Genomic DNA, 18101 nt, shown 5'->3' on the forward strand with positions numbered 1-18101 from the left:
ATTCAGTCAGATTACTCCAGGTCCTAACCAGGTCCTTATTATAATGACTTACCTAACTAAATAAGGGTTTAATAATAAACCTAATAACCCTACCACAGCAGTTACCTGGTGGGTGAGCTGAGACGGGTCTCCGCCGTTCTCCAACACATGGAGCGTCAGTGTGTCTGGAGAGAACAGCGGGCTGCAGTCATTGACATCTAGGACAGTGATGTTGACCACAGCGGTGGCTGACCTGGGCATGCTGCCCTGGTCCATGGCGGTGACGGCTAGCAGGTGAAAGGAGTCTCTCTCTCTGTCCAGCCTGTCTATCAGGGAGATGACACCTCGGACTGAGTCCGCCAGGAACGGACTCCCCTGAGACAGCTGATAGCGCACCTGTCCATTTAGAGTTTAGAGTTCTTATTGGTCATGTTTACCAAAAAAAGACAGACCTTTCAGAACATTAAAAACAAATACATGACCAGAAGTATGTGGACACCTGCTGGTCGAGCATCTCATTCCAAAATCAAAGGCATTAATATGGAGTTGATCCGCCCCCTATACAACAGCCTCCACTCTTCTGGGAAGGCTTTCCACTAGAAGTTGGAACATTGTTGCGGGGACTTGCTTCTGTTCAGCCACAAGAGCATTAGTGAGGTCAGGCACTGATGACGGGCGATTAGGCCTGGCTCGCAGTCAGCGTTCCAATTCATCCCAAAGGTGTTCAATGTGGTTGAGGTCAGGGCTCTGTGCAGGCAGGTCAAGTTATTCCACACCGATCTCGACAAAGCATTTCTGTACGGACCTCGCGTTGTGCATGGGGGCATTGGCATGCTGAAACTGGAAAGGGCCTTCCCAAACTGTTTCCACAAAGTTGGAAGCACAGAATCTCCCTTCACTGGAGCCAAGAGGCCTAGACTGGAACCATGAAAAACAGCCCCAGACCATTATTCCTCCTCCACCAAACTTTACAGTTGGCACTATGCATTCGGGCAGGTAGTGTACTACTGGCATCCGCCAAACACAGATTCATCTGTCGGACTGCAAGATGGTGAAGCTTGATTCATCACTCCAGAGAATGCGTTTCCACTGCTAGAGTCTAATAGTGGTGAGCTTTACACCACTACAGCTTGGCATTGCACATGGTGATCTTAGGCTTGTGTGTGGCTGCTCGACCATGGAAACCCATTTCATGAAGCTCCCGACGAACAGTTCCTGTGCTGACGTTGCTTCCAGAGACAGTTTGGAACTGAAGACAGACGATTTTCAGGCTCTACGCGCTTATTAATTATACCCCCTTTCTCTCCCCAATTTCATGATTACAATCTTGTCTCACCTCTGCAACATGACCCACCAAGCAGCGATTCTAAACACCCGCTTTCTTAATTTAGAAGCACCAATGTGTCAATGGAAACACTGTTCAACTGATGACCAAAGTCAGCCTGCAGGCGCCTGGCCTGCCACAAGGAGTCGATCGAGCACGATGAGCCAAGTAAAGCCCTCCCGGCCAAAGCCCTATGGGACTCCTGGACACGGTCGGCAATGAGACAGCCTGGGATCGAACCCCAGGCTGTAGTGACGCCGCAACACTTCAATGCAGTGCCTTAGTCCACTGCGCCACTCGGGAGGCTTCAGTGAGGCCATTCTACTGCCAATGTTTGTCTATGGAGATTGCAGGGCTGTGTGCTTGATTTCATACACTTGTCAGCAACAGGAGTTGCTGAAAGAGCCAAATCCACTAATTTGAAGGGGTGTCCACATACTTTTGTATATATAGTGTACATTAAATGTAATCCCAATATCTCGTCTGACCCTGGGACAGCTCGTTGCTGCACCTGTCCATTAGACCCATTGTCTTTCTTGTGACCCTGAGACAGCTCATTGTACCACACCTGTCCATTATAGCCAATGTCCCCATCCAGAGCACGGAGCTGCAACAGGCTGGTTCCTCTGGGGGTATCCTCTCGGACTGCCAGGCTGTAGTAGTTGTGTGTGAACTCTGGGTTGTGATCGTTGACGTCCTCTACATGCACTGCTAGGTTCATGGAGGAGGCCAGCGGAGGAGAGCCTCTGTCCGTGGCTGTCACAGTGACAGTCAGCGTATCCAACTGAATTTACATGACATTTACATTTCAGTCATTTAGCAGGTCATTACGTTAAAGGGGAAGTTTACTATTTTACTATATAATGTTAGATGGTTGGTTTACTTTAAATAGCCAGTTTAACCACAGCTAACTTTAACTAGCAAAACATCTGTGGGAGTGATAGGGGCACACAGGTGACAAGTAACATCAAACCAAGTAATTGCGTTGATTTTAGTAGGTTTCAGTGGCTGACACTATCACTTCCATAGATTTTTAGCTAGTGATGGCTAAAGTTAACTTAAGTTTGTAATGCATTTTTAAAGAAAACCAAACCATGGATTACGGTTTCTCCTGACCCATAAACAATTTTCGAGGTGAGGAAAATTCAGTGAAAATTCAGTGAGTTCAGTTTATTAGCAGATATTCTAAGAGGTAAGGTACTGGGGTCTAGTCTAGTGGTAGTGTTGACAACCCTGTACTATGCATGGCCATGCATGCAGTGGGGGTTTGATCCCCCACTGCAGTGGGGGTTTGATCCCCAGGTCTACCACTTGTATGTCCTCTATCTGTCTCAGATGTATCACATCCCCTATAACAATAAATAGATTCTAAATAGAAAGAAACCTACTTAAGTAGGTAACACTACCACATAATAATGATCAATGAAAGTGAAACCATGCCACTATCAGCAAAATCAGTGCTAGAAAGAGTAAAAATGTAAAAGTAGTCAATTTACCTGCTCTCTGTCCAGAGGCTGCTGCAGGTACAGACGACCATTAGTACTGTTGATACTGAACACGCTGACTGACGTGTCCTCCAGGGTGTAGACGACGTCCCCGTTGGATCCCGAGTCCACATCCACTGCCTGTATCACCATGACAACAGCATGGAGAGCAGTGTCTTCTGGGATGGTGACACTACCGGCTGACGTGAAAGACGGCATGTTGTCGTTTATATCGTCTACATTGACGACAACACGTGCTGTGGCAGTCAGGCGTCTAGAAATGGACAGAGCACGATCGCTAGCCTGGACTGTCAGACGGTAGTCTGAGCTGCTCTCTCTGTCTAACTCTATGTTTAGGCAGAGAGCACCGTCTGGATTGACCGAGAATGTAGTGTCGCCATCTTCGCCTGTCACTTCTATGTCCACCTCTCCGTTCATACCTGACAGACAACATCAAGGAGGATTATTCAATACTAAGGATAGGATATCTGAAAGAAACATCATCTATAATATCATGTAGTCTACCAATAAAATGGATGGATGGATAACTATCATAATTTGAATACAAATGTGTAAAGTACAGTGTATTCGCAAAGTATTCAGACCCCATCTTCAGACTTTTTTCCCCACATTTTGTTACATTAGACTTATTCTAAAATATATATATTTTTAAATAATCTTCATCAATCTACACACAATAATCCATAATGACAAAGCAAAAACTGGTTTTTAGACATTTTTGCAAAGGTATTAAAAAAAAAACATAACATTTACACAAGTATTCAGACCCTTCACTCAGTACTTTGTTGAAGCACCTTTGGCAGCGAGTACAGCCTCAAGGCTTCTAAGGGTATGACACTACAAGCTTGACACACCGATATTTGGGGAGTTTCTCCCATTTTTCTCTGCAGATCTTCTCAAGCTCTGTCAGGTCGGATGGGGAGCGTCACAGCACAGCTATTTTCAGGTCTCTCCAGAGATGCTTGATCGGGTTCAAGTCCGGGCTCTGGCTGGGGATAATTTGTCCCAAATCCACTCCTGCGTTGTCTTTGCTGTGTGCCTAGGGTCGTTGTCCTGTTGGAAGGGTCACCGTCCAACAGGACGTTCATCGTTCTATCGATCTTGACTAGTTTCCCAGTCCCTGCCCCTGAAAAACATCCCCACAGCATGATGCTGCAACCACCATGCTTCACCGTAGGGATGGTGCCAGGTTTCCTCCAGGCGTGACGATTGGCATTCAGGCCAAAGAGTTCAATCTCGATTTCATCAGACCAGAGAATCTTGTTTCTCATGGTCGGAGAGTTCTTTAGGTGCCTTTTGCCAAACTCCAAACGGGCTGTCAGCTTTAGGAAGATTCTTGGTGGGTTCCAAACTTCTTCTATTTAGAATGACGGAGGTCACTGTGTTCTTGGGGACCTTCAATGCTACAGAAATGTAGCATTGAAGGGACCTTATATAGACCGGTGTGTGCCTTTCCAAAATATGTCAAATCAATTGAATTTTTCCACAGGTGGAGTCCAAGGATGATCAATGGAAACAGGATGCACCTGAGCTCAAATAAGTCTCAGCAAAGTGTCTGAATACTTATGGAAATAAGGTATTTGTTTTTTATTTTTAATACATTTACAAAGATTTCTAAAATTTTGTTTTTTCTGCGTCATTATTGTGTGTAAATTGAGGATTTATTTGTATTTAATCCATTTTAGAATAAGGCTGTAACGTAACAAAACGTGGAAAAAGTCAAGGGGTCTGAATACTTTCCAAATGCACTGTATGTTGTGTGTGATCTGCCTTTAGACTATGATTGTCTGGCATCTTTGTATTGCATATAGACACTGCAAACCACTTACTCTCACATAGAGGCTAAGAGGAAGTGAAGAAGAGTTCAAATAAAATGAACCTAAAGTGTCTTGTTAAAACGACACTTATATGTAAGGGAATAGCCCCCTGAAATGGACAAAAATTAAAGGGAACTTATTGGCACCGTACGAAACATATACACGATGTACAATACCACTCAAATGGACGTTGTTTAATTCAAAACTTATTGCAAATGCCATATGGCAAATGCCAAGTGTCACACAGAAAAAATCAAATAGATGGCGAGCACGCTCCACAGTAAATTTTCATATTGTAAATGCACATCAAGTCAAGACCCAAGGGTCAAATTTTGAAAATTTTAAATTGTTTTCAAAAACATATCACCCCCTTAAAAAAAGTGCTTTCTGGACCGTTTTTTGAAATTCTTTAATTTTTTGGGGGTCAATTATACATGTATTAGAACTGTATGAACATACTTCTGTCATATTTTGTCATTTATTTTTTTTTAATTGTATTGTCATCGGACAGAAACGTTGGGGTCCGTCTCTGTGGGCCGAGGCGGTTTCAATGCACCGAGTCTTGCGACTCTGGGACATTTCTAAATGTCGTCATTTTCGTGATGGTCAAAATTAATTGAAGCTATTGCAAATGTACGAGGCCGTTTCTCGGTCTGAGAACCTTTTAGAGCCACATAACTCACCGTGCACGATTGACTTGAACTCTAGAACAGGTTTCTAAAGTTTCAGAGCTCTAGGTCTGACGGTTCTTTGATAGTTCAAACTATTGCAGGCACTGTGTAGCTGTAAGCCCCACACTGTGTCACTCCATCCTTGCTGTGTGTGTGAGTTTGTCTTGAAAATCTGATGGGAGAAATGACTGATTTACAGTTCATGAGGGTTGCCTAATCACACACATGAAGTTTTGGAAAGATCTGACCTTTTTCACTCTTCGAAACGGCCCCTATGACCCCAATTTAAGGCACTTCCTGAAAGTGAATAAATATCCTCCTTGGCATAGCCTCTTATAGAATATTGAGTTTTAAGTCTTTACATTAAGAACTTACTGATTTACAGAGGGTTGAATGAGTGTGTGTGATTTTTTTTAAATCACAGAAATCTCGCAGAGCTCCGAAACCCACCTTAACAGATTAGTCTGAACATGCTGCAACTAGATCTGTAACTTTTGGGGGGGAAAAACACATTTCTTGGAGCATCACCAATTGTACATTTTACGATTTCTCATAAATTACAATAGATAAATGGCTGGTACTTTTTTTCCTGACACTGTAGGTTCAAGTACTTTAATGTGAAGTGGTCAAATTAGTGCTCTATTTTCATTCTTGACCTTTAATCCCAGAAAAATGGCCTTGAGACCTTGACGCCATCTTTTTCGGGGCTGACAGCCCATTAGTCCAAACCTATGCTCACTAAGTTTCGTCTTCGAAGTCTTTTCTATTTAGGAGAAATGGCCATGTCGTGATTGGTGATGTTTTGTACATTTGCAATAAGATTCCATTCGCCATCTGGTGGAATTTACCGGGACAGCGGAAAAATGACCAAAATTTGAACATTTTATAAAACGGAAACCGAATGTCAGAGAGACTTTGTTCGATGACTTCCCGGAAGATCTGGCCCCGGTGCACGGCCAGCCGCCATTGGCTTATTTTACAAACATTCGCGGACATCTAGTAATGGACCGTACATTTGCAATATGGCGTTTCTCATTGATCATTCAGCAAATGCCAAAATGTGCCCTTCATGTATGGAAGGGATTACACATATAGTAAAATATGTAACCATACTAAAAGAAGCTGTACACAGACAACACAGTTCACAGAGAAAGCAGTGGAACTACTCCAGGAATTCAATCCACTGGACAAGTAATCCCACCAACATCTTGGATAGTGCATCATTCTGCTTCTCAATCATTTATCTCATTGGATCAATTAACGTTCACTGGATAAAACAGAACTCAACTGGACAAGACTGTACGTAATTCCCTTGGACAAACTCCAGGACCAGCATCACCATTTCCTTCTAACTGGTCAGTGTCTCTATTTCACAATAAAAATTAGGCTGGTCTTTGTTCAATTGGGACTATTCACGTTTTGTTTGGATCTTTGGATCCTGGGGTTGGTTGAATAAAAATGCATCCTCTAGGATCAGTCCATCCAGTACTGGAAGCGCATTCCTCAAACTAAACTACTCTATTGTTCCCTCAAATTCTGTCTGATTAGGAATGGATCTAAAATTATATCAATTTGTATTTGTCACATGATGCGAATACAACAGGTGTAGACCAGAACGGCTTACTTACAAGTCCTTAATTAACCAACAATGCAGTTTTAAGATTTTTGGGGGGAAATAACAAATAATTAAGGAGCAACAATAAAATAACAGTATGCAGGCTATAGATAGGGGGTACCAGTACAGAGGGAATGTGTGGGGGCACCGTTTAGTTGAGGTAATTGAGGTAATATGTACATGTAGGTAGAGGTAAATTGACAATGCATGGGTACTAAACAGAGAGTGGCAGCAGTGTAAAAATGGGGTGGTGGGGACAATGCAAATAGCCCAGGTAGCCATTTGATTAACTGTTCAGGGGGTAGAAGCTGTTAAGAAGCCTTTTGGACCTAGACTTGGCGCTCCGGGACCGTTTGCCGTGCGGGACCAAGGAGAACAGTCTATGGCTAGGGTGGCTGGAGTCCTTGGAAATGTTTAGGGTCTTCCTCTGACACCGCCTGGTATAGATGTCCTGGATGGCTGGAAGCTTGGCATCTATGATGTACCGAACAGTACGCACTACCCTCTATAGTGTATTGCGGTCGAAGGCCGAGCATGTACCATACCAGGCAGTGATGTAACCAGTGCTCTCGATGTTGCAGCTGTAGAACTTTTGGAGGATCTGAGGACCCATGCCAAATCTTTTCAGTCCCCTGAGGGGGAATAGGCATTGTCGTTTCCTCTTCACAACTGTCTTGGTGTGTTTGGACCATGATAGGTAGTTGATGGTGTGGACACCAAGGAACTTGAAGCTCTCAACCTGCTCCACTACAGCCTCGTCGATGAGAATAGGGGCGTGCTCGGTTCTCCTTTTCCTGTAGTCCACAATCATCTCCTTTTTTCTTGATCATATTGAGGGAAAGGTTGTTGTCCTGGCACCACACTGCCAGGTCTCTGACCTCATCCCTACAGACTGTCTCATCATTGTCAGTGATCAGACTTACCACTGCTGTGTCGTCGGTAAATTTAATGATTTAATGATGGTGTTGGAGTCGTGCTTGGCCTTGCAGTCATGGGTGAATAGGGAGTACAGGAGGGGTCTGAGCACACACCCCTTAGGGGCCCCTGAGTTGAGGATCAGCGTGGCAGATGTGTTGTTACCTACCAATCCGGTTGCAAAGTCGGAAGTTTACATACACCTTGGCCAAATACATTTAAAATCAGTTTTCACAATTCCTGACATTTAATCCTAATAAAAACTCACTGTCTTAGGTCAGTTAGGATCACCACTTTATTTTAAGAATGTGAAATGTCAGAATAATAGTAGAGAAAATTATTTATTTCAGTTTTTATTTATTTAATCACATTCCCAGTGGGTCAGAAGTTTATATACACACAATTAGTATTTGGCAGCATTGCATTTAAATTGTTTAACTTGGGTCAAATGTTTGGGTAGCCTTCCACAAGCTTCCCACAATAAGTTGGGTGAATTTTGGCCCATTCCGCCTGACAGAGCTGGTGTAACGGAGTCAGGTTTGAAGGCCTCCTTGCTCGCATATGCTTTTTCAGTTCTGCCCACAAATGTTCTATAAGATTGAGGTTTGAGGTCAGAGCTTTGTGATGGCCACTCCAATACCTTGACTTTGTCCTTAAGCCATTTTGCCACACCTTTGGAAGTATGCTTGGGGTCATTGTCCATTTGTAAGACCCATTTGCGACCAAGCTTTAATTTCCTGACTGATGTCTTGAGATGTTGCTTCAATATATCCACAGAATTTTTCATCCTCATGATGCCATAATGTTTTTGGAGAAATGCACCAGTCCCTCCTGCAGCAAAGCACCCCCACAACATGATGCTGCCTCCCCCATGCTTCACGGTTGGGATGGTGTTCTCCGGCTTGCAAGTCGCCCCGTTTTTCCTCCAAACATAATGATGGTCATTATGGCCAAACAGTTCTATTTTTGTTTCATCAGACCAGAGGACATTTCTCCAAAAATTACGCTCTTTGTCCCCATGTGCAGTTGCTAACTGTAGTCTGTTTTTTATGGCAGTTTTGGAGCAGTGGCTTCTTCCTTGCTGAGCCGCCTTTCAGGTTATGTCTATGTAGGACTCGTTTTACTGTGGATATAGATACTTTTGTACCTGTTTCCTCCAGCATCTTCACAAGGTCCTTTGCTGTTGTTCTGGGATTGATTTGCATTTTTCGCAGTGTGTTATGATGGCTGCGTGGTCCCAGGGTGTTTATTCTTGCGTACTATTGTTTGTACAGATTAACGTGGTACCTTCAGGCGTTTGGAAATTGCTCCAAATGATGAACCAGACTTGTTGAGGTCTACATTTTTCTTCTGAGGTCTTGGCTGATTTATTTTGATTTTCCCATGATGTCAAGCAAAGAGGCACTGAGTTTGAAGGCAGGCCTTGAAATACATCCACAGGTACACCTCCAATTGACTCAAATGATGTCAATTAGCCTATCAGAAGCTTCTAAAGCCATGACATAATTTTCTGGAATTTTACAAGCTGTTTAAAGGCACAGCCAACATAGTGTATGTAATCTTCTGACCCATTGGAATTGTGATACAGTGAATTATAATGAAATGAAATAATCTGTCTGCAAACAATTGTTGGAAAAATGACTTGTGTCATGTACAAAGTAAATGTCCTAACTGACTTGCCAAAACTATAGTTTGTTAACAAGGAATTTGCAGAGTGGTTGAAAAACAAGTTTTAATGACTCCAACATAAGTGTATGTAAACTTCCGACTTCAACTGTAGGTGTTTAGTCCCAGGGTCCTCCCGAGTGGTCCAGCGGTCTAAGGCACTGTGTCTCAGTGCAAGAACATCACAGTGCTAGAGGTGTCACTATAGACCCTGGTTCAATTCCATGCTGTATCACAACCGCCCGTAATTGGGAGTCCCATAGGGCGGCGCACAATTGGCCCAGCGTCGTTAGGGTTTAGCCGGGTAAGCCTTCATTGCAAATAAGAAATTGTTCTTAACTGACTTGCCTCGTTAAATAAAAAAGTAGTGATGAGTTTTGAGGGCACTATGGTGTTGAACTGAGCTGTAATCAATGAATAGCATTCTCATATAATTGTTATTTTTGTTCAGGTGGGAAAGGGCAGTGTGGAGTGCAATAGAGATTGCATCATCTGTGGATCTGTTAGGGCGGTATGCAAATTGCAGTGGGTCAAGAGTTTCTGGGATAATGGTATTGATGTGAGCCATGACCAGCCTTTCAAAGCACTTCATGGCTACAGATGTCATTGCGTCGGGTCGATAGTCATTTAGGCAGGTTACCTTAGGGTTCTTGGAAACAGCGACTATGGTGGTCTGCTTGAAACATGTTGGTATTACAGACTCAGTCAGGGACAAGTTGAAAATGGCAGTGAAGACGCTTGCCAGTTGGTCATCACATGCTCTGAGTTACACGTCCTGGTAATCCGTCTGGCCCTGCGGCCTTGTGAATGTTGACCTGTTTAAAGGTCTTACTCACATTGGCTACGGAGAGCGTGATCACAGTCATCAGGAACAGCAATTAGGATCTGTGCCGCTCTCTCTCAATTGTACTCCCTATAGCAACTTGACCTAAAGGGCTGTCCCTAGCACCTTCAAGTGGCTGTCCAGTGTGAGGAAACACTCTGTCCTGCTATGTGTTACAATTCATCACTTCTAACACCTTCAATGACCAGACTAATCTGGAGGAACTGTCCATTATGAACTACAGGCTTTCAGTCATGGCACGCGGCGCATTGGGAGGGATCCCTCTTTTAAAGAAAGACAAAGTTGACAGCTCAGGATTTGCTTTGTAGGTTAGTAAATATGTCAGTCATTGATGACCCTGGACTTTGAATCAGGGGGTATAGTCATTTTGAAACACCAAAACTGCTCTGACACAAATGGAACTGTTCTTGTCTCCAAGGTGTTTCTTTACTTCCCTAATGCATGTTCGGATAATGATGGATTTAAATGCTTTGATAACATATCACTTCTCTATTTGGCTGGTATTGATGAGCCACAGACACAGCTGCTGCAATATGGTATCAGCAGATTGGATCCTTTCTCTCGACAAGAAAAGCACTTATTTTGTGTCTGTGAAATTATATTTGAACTATTGATCACACAACTTGATGTAAGTCACCATAAAAACTACTCAACGTCATTATTGAGAAACTGTCAGGGGGTCACTGGCAAGTTTGTCCTGGTGTTAATTCCAGCATTAATCCAAGCTTGATTAAGTTGTAGGATCTCACAGACATCAGTTTCTGTTCATTCCGATGTTTACCCGGTGTTCCATTTGCTTTCTGACTTTCTAAAGAGTCATGTCACGTGGCTGAAGAGACTTCCTATGACTATTCTATTGCTTGATTAATCTGGAACAGATGGAATTAGATGTGAATGATATCCCCACTATTGCAAACTTCCCATTTAAAGGGATAATTCAGGATTCTGATCCCTGAGGCTTCATGCCCCAATCGTGATCTTTCAGGACTGCTGGAAGCCATTCCTCCAGTCGGTCATCAGCCTCACAGTCATAACGGCACGTTTCCTGTGTGGGTCTGACTTTGCCACCAAGAAATTCTCCTCGCCGGAGTATTTTGACTTCCAGTCATGGTTCTCAGCAGAGTTGTGGATATGACTGACCTGAACAGTGCAGCTGAGGCATGTATATATTGATTGATCTGTTTGTTAAAACATGAATAACAGAACAATTACTTACCTAATACTTTCCTAGTAAATACCAGCTATCAATGGGTACTTACTTTCTGGTCCTTCGACAATTGGTAACTATCAGTTAACAGTACAGATACATAATTCCTAGACTTTTATTGTATAATTACCATTTTACCAGGGCCCTGACCAACCTATACAGTGCATTCCAGACACCTGGACATTTTCCACATTTTGTTACATTAGATTTGTTATTTATGTAATCCATTTAAGACTGAGTCTACACACAATAACCCATAATGACAAAGTGAAAACAGGTTTAATTTATTTGAGCTAATTAAAAAAAAAATACAAAACATATATACCTTTATTACATAAGTATTCAGACCCTTTGCTATGAGACTTGAAATTGACCTCACGTGTCACGTTCGCTGGAATAATTACCAGACCAAGCTGCAGCGCGATATGGTTTCCACATATTATTTATTAGAAACATACAAAGAACGAAACGTAACTAAGAGGTGTAACATGGGATGAGCGGGCGAATTACCCGCTCATCCCACCAGCATCGGGGGCGGCTCTGGTGCGGGCCGAGGAACCCGCTTATCCAGCCATGGACCCAGGCTGAACATTGTGCTTGGACCTAGATGCAGAGGAAGGCTCCTGCCTTGGAGCTGGACTGGACGCCGTGTCTGGACTGGATATCGGAGCAGAGGAAGGGTCCTGCCTTGGAGCTGGACTGGACGCCGTGTTTGGACTGGACATCGGCACAGAGGAAGGCACCTGTCTTGGAGCTGGACTGGACGCCGTGCTCGGGCTGGGCATCGGTGCAGAAGAAGGCTCCTGCCCTGGAGCCGGAGGTGCCAGACCGGGGAGCGTCGCCGGAAGCGCCGGACCGGGGAGCATCGCCGGAAGCGCCGGACCAGGGCCGTCGTCGGACCGGGGAGGCGCACTGGAGGCCTAGTGCGTGGAGCCGGCACAGGACGTACCGGACTGAGGAGGTGCACTGGAGGCCTGCTGCGTTGACCCGGCACAGGTGGTACCGGCCTGCTGTTGGACTTCAGGGTGAGTGCGTGGAGCAGGCACAGGACGTACCGGACTGGGGAGGTGCCCTGGAGGCCTGGTGCGTGGGGCTGGCACAGGTCGTACTGGGCTGTGGAGGTATACTGGAGACCTGGTGCATATAGCCGGCATCAATGGTACCGGATAGATGACACACCTCGCCCGGCAAGTGTGAGGAGCTGGCACAGGTCGTACTGGGCAGTGAAGGCGCACTGGAGACCTACTGCGTATAGCCGGCATCAATTGTACCGGACCTTTTACACACTGGGCTGTGAAGGTGTACTGGAGACTTGGTGCGTAGAGCTGGCACAGATGGTGCTTTTCAACGCGCCTGCGCTGCAGCATACTCCTTTCCACAACCTCTCTCCGGTATCTCTCATTACCTTCTTCTATCGACTCCCACACAGGCTCTGGCTCACTTCCCGGTTCCACTGAACCAGCCCATGTGCCTCCCCCACAAAAATTGGGCTGTCTTTTGGGCTTTCTCTTTGGCCGTGAACCCCGGCGTCGTCGCTGTCCTCCCTTCTCTCCTGTCTGTTTCCACAGCAGGCTTTCGTGTCTTGCCAAGGCTTCCTACCAAGTCCAGGATATTCTCTCCTCGATCTTTTCCAAAGACCAGGATGCCATCTCCTGCTGCTTGGTCCTGTTGTGATGGGATATTCTGTCACGTTCGCTGGAATAATTATCGGAACAAGCTGTAGCGCGATATGGTTTCCACATATTATTTATTAGGAACGCACAAAACAACAAAAAAAGAACGAAACAAACAACATACATTAACTCAAAACAATATCCCATAAAACACAGGTGTAAACAATGCTACTTAAAAATGATCCCCGATTAGAGACAACGATAGCCAGCTGCCTCCAATTGGGAATCATACCAAACACCAACATAGAAAAACTCAACTAGATCCCCACATAGAAAATAATAACTGGAAACCCCCCCAGTCATGCCCTGACCTACTCTACCATAGAAAATAAGGGCTCTCTATGGTCAGGACGTAACATTAGGTGCATCCTGTTTCCATTGATCATCCTTGAGATGTTTCTACAACTTGGAGTCCACCTGCGGTAAATTCAATTGATTGAACATATTTTGGAAGATCTGGTGAAGGGTACCAAAACATTTCTGCAGCATTGAAGGTCCCCAAGAACACAGTGGCCTCCATCATTCTTAAACTTGGAAGAAGTTTGGAACAACCAAGAATCTTCCTAGAACAGGCCCCCAGGCCAAACGGGGCCTGTAATCGAACCAGGGAATCGAACCAGGGTGTCTGTAGTGACGCCTCTAACACTGAGATGCAGTGCCTTAGACCACTGCGCCACTCGGGAGACCAAAGCCTGGCTGGACAACTAGGTCAGAGGACAGAGACATGTCCAGGTCTTTTTATGGAATGATGGAGAACCGGAGATTACATGTAAAAATTAAAATGGCATCCCCAGGTACTTGGAGACCAACGGTTCCCTGGACGTGGGCTTTGTCCTGTTCCTCTGCTTATCCCTGGGCCTGCTCCTCTTCATGCAGTTGGTGCTGCTCCATCAGCTGGCCGGGGACTACCTGCTGGCCTTCTGCCATATCATCCATGGCTAGCTGGAGGAGGTTGTTTGGAGGCTGTGAGGAGTGGCAACCCCAGGGGGTGCTACCGCTACGATGGCTTTGCGTTGTACAGTGGGAGAAACAAGCGCTTGGTGATGGAGCAGCTGCTGCCGGGCCTCCATTCATGTGCCTCTGTCTGCGGCACCCACCAAACCCTGTGTGTGCGGAGTCGTCACTACCTGCACAGTAACTGGTGTTCCCTGGAGCTGCGACTGGCCATCCTCCGTCTGCAGGTGGAGCACAGGGACATTCTCATCCTGGTCTTCCTGGAGGACATCCCATTTTGCCAGATGTCTGCCTACTACTGGCTGACCAGTCTAGTTAGGACCTACCTGGACTGGTCCCAGGACCCAGGCCTGCAGCCTGCCTTCTGGGACTGCCTGAACCAGACAGGCCTGCACTACCTGCAGGCCTACTGTATCCTAACAGGGGCTATTTAGAATTTACAGACATGTTGCTTTTTACATTCTGTTCAGCATTACCTGTATCGTGTACTTTCTTTTTAAATCAACTTTGTGTATACAGTATAGTAATAGATTTTTTAAAATTTTGTGTTGTTTTTGTTCTCTCTCACTCAAGAGATAGTTGTTTTATTAGTCATTTGCAATGAGCTCAACCACTGTTGAAATGATCACAGATCCGTGATCAAATGCCCAGGTTAATAATAATTGTGATTGATTTAACGTATAGAGTAGCGCCTGTTTTCAGCAGACAAGCCTTGATGTGGCTTTGATTGTGTGATGGGGCTGACTAGTAAATAAATAAATAGGACTGAAACTGGTAATGCCTTGTCTGTTTGATACCTAATAAACACAACCTTGGTCTATACAGCACCGGTCTGTGTCAGGTGGTATGTTAAACATGTTGTTCCACACTCACCGTCATCCGCATCAGAGACATTGAGATCAAGGAAACAGGTTCCAACAGGGCTGTCCTCTGGTACAGAGACGGAGTAAGAGTCCAGTCTGAACACTGGAAGGTTATCGTTGACATCCAGCACATTAAAATAGACCCGGACTCTGCTGGCCCCTAAGTCCCCGTGCTTCACTACCACTGTCAGGATGTAGAGTCTCTGGGTTTCGTAGTCCAGGGAGCGTGACAACAGAAAGTCACCGGAGAGACGGCTGAGCAGGAACAGGCCCTCCCCGTCGTCCTCCAACACAGAGAAGATGGTGTTTGTCGATCCTTTGCTAGGCTCTCCTGCTTCCACGTTCCCCACTATCGTTCCTGTCAACACATGGAATTAGACAGTACAGTCAGGATGACATTCTCTGAATGGTCTGATGGTTTGGTAACTTACTATTACCAATGCTGGTTCCAATGGCTCAGTGGGGTTAAAGTATGGCGCTGGCGACACCAGTGTTGTGCGTTCATTCCCCACAATGTTTCATCATCACCATTCTCTTACATGAGGAAGGTGGAGCACCCCAGGAGGTATTTAATCCTCGAACTGAAGTAGGCAGGGGAGTTGGTGGAATTTAATTTAGAGCCATGAGGTTTAAAATAAATACTGAGCATTAACATCTACCAATAACTTCCTAAGCCGATCAGTCAGTAGGAGTCAGCCTGAAGACTTCGTAACTGAGGCATGTGACTCTGGATTTAAGAACAAACATGTATGAACAAGCTTAACTAATCAACATTTAAATATCTGACAGAAGGAAAGGGGTAAACACTGCTCTACCTGGTTGTGTGTCCTCTTTCACTTGAAAAGAATAGACAAGTTTGGAGAAGGACAGTGGTGTGAGACGTCTTTGTGGAGAATGTGTAGCGCCTGGCTTGCTGTTGCCATGCCAATGAGATCTCTGATACCAGGAGGACAGAGGGTGCCGCTGCACCAAGGTCATATTGGACCACTTCTCCTGGTTGCTGGCAGCTTGGCTAGCATCGGCCGTATTGGAAAATGGCACTCCATATAAAAACATGAAGTTGACAACCTGTTAAAACAGACAAAGCACACCCCAATGGAGGCATTAGAGCGGCAACATTTGTGGCAATACAAAAAAAGTTCATTGCAAACAGTGTGTGACTTTATAAAATATTTTAAAAAATCTTACAAAACATATTATATTCATGTCCAATATGTGTGGTTTAGTATTTTATATAGAAGCAAAATAATAACTACTCCAGTGGACACCACTATATAATTAATGTTGATATTGAGTAACATTTTGAAGGACAAAACATCTATGGTAAACTGAAACCTACATCAACCGGAACAGACACTTCTTAGTCCCTCAGTCTGACACAGAGGAGAAAACAGCCTTTGTGGCATACCTTTTCTGAAGGCAGTAACATTATACTTTGAATTGGAGGCGCTGCACTTTAGCTGCTCCACTTCTTTCTCTATTTCTCGTTCACAGCACCAGAGACCAGTCTTGAATGTTTCATTCGTCCCCTCCCCCGGGATCCTGCCTTTTGACAATCCCTATAATGCCAACTTGTTCTATTACTTCAGACAGAGTGAGAGGACTCTATAACTGTTTCTGTCTGCTGCTTTCTCAGTCTTTCAATTGGAAAACTTTTCTGTTTGAACAGGAGTTCATAGCCAGCCAACTTTTAAAAAGTCCAACACAGCAGTTCTCAATATCAAATGACTTCTGGGTAACAATGAAGTACCTTACTGTAATTGTTTTCAATTCAAATGGTAAAAAATAAAATGTGGAAATATATAAAGTACAGGAAATCACATTTTAGACTGCACTGCCCCTTTAGGGTACATGGTTTCTTTTTTCCTCGTGAGAAATACGCATACATTGAAGAATAAAAAGACAAAACAATTGAAAAATTGTGGCACACTATTGGTCACTGACTGGAATTTGGAACCGACTCCAAAGCTACAGTGGACTACAACTAGGCAATACAAGACTAGACTAGACTTTCAGGACCTCAGGTGAATAATAGAGATCATATGAAAGCAGGTTGAATAAAACAGAAAATGTTATAGAATGCAAAATAACATGTAGGGCTATGGAGCTCTTGAAAGTCCTGAATGATTGTCGTAATTCGAGGAAACTTACCATTAGATAAAAAAGAAAAGTTTTCCATTTGATTAATGATCCAGCAGTGTCCATTTTCGTGACCAAAGACACAATCTTAACCATTTGAGCGCAGTTACCTCTCCATTGGTGTTTTCACACAAGTGATGATAGTGAGAAAACCGCATGCATTTAGATCACATAAATGTTTCCAGGGGGTACGGTCCGTGCTGGCGGCGTTCATGTAGCCTAGTCAAACAGTTGGTCGCAGCACAGGCAAGGGGAAACTTGTTGGAGCCTATCGCGGGTGAAAAGAGCTAACAATGAGCCGAATGAGCTACTGTCACCTACAATTGAACGTCTGCCTGAACATGCTGACCACACCTCTCGCGTTACGTGCAAAGCCATGCAAAATCAATTTACACATACATGTTAAGCTTCGAACACACCGACAGCTTTATTGCATTTTGGTACAACAGAATTACATTAATTTCCAATGAAACGCTGCGTTTCAAATCATACCAAATCAAATTGTATTAGTCACATGTACCTAATACAACTGATATTCACCAAACAGTGAAATGCCTACATCGGAGCCCCTAACCGACAGTGCAGTTTCCAAAATATATGTATAAGAATACGAGATAAAAGTAACACGTAATTAAAGAGCAGCAGTAAAAAATAACAATATATACAGGGGGGTACCGGTACACAGTCAGTGATAGATGACTACAGACAGTGACAGTGGTGTGGGGAGGGGGGCAATGCAAATAGTCTGGGTAGCCATTTGATTAGATGTTCAGGAGTCTTATGGATTGGGGGTAGAAGCTATTAAGAAGCCTCTTAGACCTAGACTTGGCGCTCAGGTGCCGCTTGTCATGCGGTTGCAGAGTGAACAGTCTATGACTAGGGTGGCTGGAGTCTTTGACCATTTTTAGGGCCTTCCTCTGACACCACCTG

The 18101-nt window shown here is 44.4% G+C and overlaps 1 protein-coding gene across 37 annotated transcripts in view; it reads right to left on the reverse strand.

Annotated features, from left to right (window-relative positions):
• The window catches only part of LOC118366032 (protocadherin Fat 4), a 37923-nt gene extending 20369 nt beyond the window's left edge, over positions 1 to 17554 (reverse strand). For 36 of the 37 annotated variants that reach the window (XM_052491659.1, XM_052491683.1, XM_052491664.1 and 33 more), the window contains exons 1-6: positions 17184 to 17554; positions 15848 to 16100; positions 15043 to 15390; positions 2800 to 3227; positions 1872 to 2087; positions 106 to 375 (exon numbers count right to left, since the gene is read on the reverse strand). In XM_052491659.1, the coding sequence (XP_052347619.1) occupies positions 106 to 375; positions 1872 to 2087; positions 2800 to 3227; positions 15043 to 15390; positions 15848 to 16100; positions 17184 to 17267 (1599 nt within the window). In that variant the 5' untranslated portion in view covers positions 17268 to 17554. Of the gene's footprint in view, positions 1 to 105; positions 376 to 1871; positions 2088 to 2799; positions 3228 to 15042; positions 15391 to 15847; positions 16101 to 16440; positions 16592 to 17183 lie in introns of all 37 variants that reach the window. The other variant, XM_052491684.1, reaches the window with a different exon arrangement.
• Positions 17555 to 18101: the final 547 nt, after the last annotated feature.

Source organism: Oncorhynchus keta, chromosome 33 (genome assembly GCF_023373465.1).
Source record: "Oncorhynchus keta strain PuntledgeMale-10-30-2019 chromosome 33, Oket_V2, whole genome shotgun sequence".
Taxonomy (NCBI): domain Eukaryota; kingdom Metazoa; phylum Chordata; class Actinopteri; order Salmoniformes; family Salmonidae; genus Oncorhynchus; species Oncorhynchus keta.